Source organism: Penaeus japonicus, unplaced genomic scaffold (genome assembly GCF_977035675.1).
Source record: "Penaeus japonicus unplaced genomic scaffold, GWHDUDI00000001_assembly GWHDUDI00000024, whole genome shotgun sequence".
NCBI classification, from domain to species: Eukaryota; Metazoa; Arthropoda; class Malacostraca; order Decapoda; family Penaeidae; genus Penaeus; species Penaeus japonicus.
In genome coordinates, this window is record NW_028234426.1 from 23,386,684 (window position 1) to 23,391,683 (window position 5,000).

General features: G+C 32.7%; 1 protein-coding gene across 7 annotated transcripts in view; it reads right to left on the reverse strand.

Moving 5' to 3' along the window:
* Positions 1-5,000, reverse strand: part of LOC122242656 (protein C19orf12 homolog) — a 22,315-nt gene that overhangs the window by 1,320 nt on the left and 15,995 nt on the right. For 4 of the 7 annotated variants that reach the window (XM_042999996.2, XM_042999997.2, XM_042999994.2 and 1 more), the window contains one exon: positions 1-3,423. This exon is cut by the window's left edge and continues 1,320 nt beyond it. In XM_042999996.2, coding sequence (XP_042855930.1) covers positions 3,226-3,423 — 198 coding nt within the window. In that variant the 3' untranslated portion in view covers positions 1-3,225. The remainder of the gene's footprint in view (positions 3,424-5,000) is intronic. The other 3 variants (XM_086550817.1, XM_086550818.1, XM_042999995.2) reach the window with 1 other exon arrangement.

Below are 5,000 nucleotides of genomic sequence, written 5' to 3' on the forward strand. Positions count from 1 at the left end.
GGTTGCAATAATGCACTTTAAAAATGCTTTTCATACTTACCAATGCATTACTACTGATTCAGTACAGTTAATAAAAATTAAAACAACAAAAAGGAAATAGACCAATAGCAGTTGTCTAAATCAATAAAATTTCTTTCTTGCAATACACAAACATGACCTGTGTTTCCCTTACCTCTTCATGCTAGCAAATAGTTTCAAAGGCTCTAACAGCACCAGGAAGGATATTCTGTACTTATTTCAACTTTAGAAACAAAAAGAAAGTCAAAAGCTAGTAATGACAAAACCATAAAAAAAGCTAATAATGAAACAAAAAAAATATGCTATTAGCCTAAAATCAATCAATCAATTATATTCATGTTCAGCTGAGACTGGAAGAAATGGATGACCTCCTGGATAATGCGTCCTTTAACAGATGGCTGCATTATGAAGAAGCTGAGAGCAGCTACATCCGTGACATCTACATCTTGTACTATTCTCTGAGGAATAAAAATATGAAATTAAAAATCAGTTACGTAAACTTTCTTCTGAGGATTTAAAAGGATATTTGTAAATACTTTTAAACCTGTTGACTGTGAAACAAAAATATGAACTTTGTTAAATGAAAGTTAAGATTACATTTGTTTTTGTTTTTTTTCTGTGACACATTGATGAAATTTTTGAATATTCTGAAAATCTAGTTCAAGTTTATCATTAGCATTACTTTTTAAACAAAAATATCAAAATCACTTGTAACACTCTAGAAAGACTGATAATATGACCCATATGGATATTCTCAGGAAAATTCAAATGCCATATATATTTAATACTTTAATCAAACAAATGACTGTTCAATATACTATACTAATAATACTATTATATTGTAATAAAATATCATATAATGAAAATAAATTTACAGTCTGTGAAGCACCATTGTTGTGTGATCTTAACTCATAATTTAGTTAAAATGTAGAATTCTTTGATTCTGATAAATCGAAAAATATTAGTGAGGTGTCTTACACCCACAGTTAACCAAATATATAAATAAAAATATAGGTGACACAGCAAGCCTTTTAATAAATGAATACATATATGTAGACAATATACAGAACTGTGACACTGGCCAAGAAGTACACAGGACTTTGAAAACATAAATCTAGAAACCAAATTGGTTAGAAGAACTTTTTAACAATTGCAAAGTACAGACAAAGCAAATATTACAAAGTCTCCATTCTTATGAAGTGAAAAATAATAAGTCCACTTTTCTGAGCTGTAGTAAAACTTACATGCACATCACAGATTCTCTTTAAAAATCTAGTGTGTTGGTCTTACATGTAAATCTTTCATATGTTAATACAATACAGCATGCATAACAAGAATTCATATATTTCTTAGAATATAGAAAATGTTAATGTAGCTGTTTCTCCAACCCAGACTGTAATTACAATAATTTTCTGACTTAGAAAGGTAAAAGAGGTGGGAAATCTTTATGTAATTCTAACGGAGTTAAAAACAACCAACAGTATTTGTTATTGATGAACAAAGGTGCAAATTTTATTCAAATTTATGTTTCATAAAAAGTTATGCATACCTGTCCCTAACAATTTATCATCATAACTTTAAGTTGTCTATATCACCATAAAAAGACACTAAGGATGAGACGCAGCAGAAATTGCACTAGACAATATTATTTAAACTATATAGAGGCACAACAGCAACAAGTGTCTGAAATAATTTGTTTAATGGTTAAATCAATCAACCAAGAACTTGAAATAAGACTGGATATAAGTATACTAATACTTCCCTTGCCCAGCCTACTTCTAAGAGCACTTTCACAATCATCTCTTTTCATCCAAGGGAATAATCATTTTCTTTATTTCCAAAATACTTCCAGAACACCAAGACCACATCTATCTGTAAGGGCCCACTGTAATATATGAAATACAACCTTCTAATAAATCAGCCATCCCATTCTTAAACAACTTTTACATGGCAGGATTGAAAAAAAGGTTGTCCAATTGTACTGATCCTTGATTTCCATATAAAAAAAAACAATAAAAATTAAGGATATGTCAAGAGGGTCTCTAACTGCGCAGTTTCACTAAGCACTCACATTCATTTTCAAAATGATCCTCAGTGCTACAAGATATATTGCAGAAAAATATGTAGAATATACAAGATGTTCCATGAGTTAGCTCAAGACGTTCACAGATGAGACAGAATATGTGATTCTGAGCAAAATATCTTCTATACACATACATTTTTTTCTTTTCATTTTTTACTACTTTAAGCTTGATATGAGACATGACACAGTCATCAAGGTGGGAGACTACTAATAATGCATGTGTAAGATGTAAGAAAAATAAAACTCTAACACATGCAACATCCATAGAAGTTGCAGAAATTCTAAAAAAAAAAAAACAGCTTTTGGAAAAGGATGCTGCACCAATGTAATTTTTTTGTATGTAAATGAAGCTAGAATTAATTAAATTATAGAAAATGATGAAAACTGTATTTGAAAAATATTTTGAAATTCTAATGATCCCAATGAGGCAAATAGTACCTAAATCCATAAAGAATATAAGTCCTGTGTTTCCAAGGATTTGCAAAAAGAAACCTGCTGCAAATTCTAATGCAGAAAACAGATCAAAGGATGGCCATGATGCAAGATAGTGTAACATCAATTCCAAGAAAGGATGTTTACAGTAACCTTGAGTTCAAATTAGTAGTCATCAGCTTACAAGTCATTGCCCAAAATGACATTAAGTGCATTATTTGGAACTTTGAAAAATGGAAAAAATATTGGTCTTATGATTAATAATATTTTTTCCAGACAACATAAGTGACTACATAAGGTGAGAAGACCAGCCAAACCATGATGTGAATGTCACATCATTCATCATAATGGGGTAAAGTTTAACAGGTTTGGGTAGATGTTCAGGCATCTTTCCCTAGCTTTTGGCAGGGTATGTACATTGTTCTGTACATATACTTTTCAATTAATCAGTCAGTCTTTCCCCTATCTTGCCTTGTAACCTTTTACAATCCATCTTAAGTATTCCATAAAATGCATTTGTGGAGATTTTGATTCTCAGAATCACATGCACTTTCACTTCCACAAACAGCTGACACAACACATGAGATGAGTTTCATATCATCTTTCTTTTTCATTTGGGCTACAGTTTTTTTTCTGCTTCAGACAATCATCTACATACACAAGTATCTAGCTTTTTGTGCAAATCAGCGACTCTACATCCTAAAGGGTGACTCCAGGCAATCAGGATTTGCCAGCCTGTAACGCCTCTCTCGGTTCCACTGGAAAATAATCCCTATGGCAGCGATCAAAAACTGTATGACAGTCTGGATGAGGATCAACTTGAGAGACGGACTCAGCAGTAGCCTCGATGCCTGAGTGAGATCCCCAAGAGATCGGTTGCGCAGGAACATCTGTAAGCAACACACACCAGTCGAACAGTGTCTCAAATCTCTAATGCTAAACTTACAGGACAATCTACTGATGGCAGTTAAACTAGATATTAATGTTGTGTGTCTGAGGTCCATAGCTGTATTACTTCTCCAAATCTGAACCTTTTATCCATAAACTACAAAGTCTATTTTATTTTATTTTCATGATCACAGCAAGGGAAAGGCTGGCTACATAAAAATGATGCCAATATTGCCAGACAGGCAATGAAAACTTGAAAAGAAACAGCACTGTAAATAAGTCAGGACATTTATGAGCATGAGTCTGACACTCAGGAGTTTATGGATTAATACTAAAGCAAACACACAATATTTGTTACTCTATATATGGGTAAAATATACTTTATCAAATGGATAATGGATTTTCTTTCAACTTATCCTTATTCAAAATTCAGGTTCTGAAATAGGCAACTTTGCTCTCCCATTAGAAGAAACGGATCTGTCTAATTCCCTAAGGGCTATTTCTACTAAATCTATGACAAAAAATAAAAATAAAAGCTTAGCAAGGCCCAGGTGTATCATCCCATATGCCATGTGATCAGTAGAGATGAAAGGAAAAGATGCCTTCACAACCCAACTACCAAAGCCATTCGAACATTTATGAAAGAAGCTTGTTGTTACTGACTGGTAAACAGATTAAGCAGAATGATGTGGTAACATTAAAGGATGCAAAGGTATTCTTTGTAAGATATCACAGGCTGCATATTAAAACTTCACTCATTTGCTGGCACATATACAATGTAAATCCACATTAAAAAACAAAAAATTGTTCAGGGTAGCTATGCAATGCATTTAGAAAGCAAAAGGATTGTTTTCTCTTTATTCTCAACTCCAAGATCATATGATCAAACTAAAGGTTAGTGCCTTGATAACAACTTTGCCTTTCAAAAAATTTGCTAATAAGACAGTTATGAACTACTAACAAACATTTAATTTAAGTTACATGACATCCAAGCTAACACGGAGAGAAAATATATTTCATTGCCAGATAATAAGAACACAGCCTTCTTTGATAGACATATATCTCATTCATCTGAAACGAAAGTCATGATATCCCCTCAACATTTTGGATCTCTCTCATCAAACCTTGAATGTATAGATGATTTTTTTTCTCTCTATTGCTTCCTTTTTCACTTTATGCTTTTCAGAACAACTTTTGAACAAACATTTCTTTATTTTTGTTGAGGTAGTATTCTAATCTCATATATTCTTATGTATTTCAGGGAAACCACTGGACCAGTTTTCAATTATCATTTCATTGTACTTCACGCCCTACAGAACTATTAATTATCTAATCTCATAATTTTCACCCCTTCACTACGAACTGCAGAAAACATGCCCCTAAGCCCAATCTGGGATGTCTGTGCGTGCCAAATTTCAAACGTCACTATTGAATATAACATTTTTTAAGCCCAAACCTTAACAAGTTTTAAGCCAAAAACTCAACAAAATCATCAGGTACTATATATCAAACATATGGATAATCAACCTCTTCCCCCTGTGCATGTGCTTGCTATTTACATGGTTTGGGAGGTGGGTGA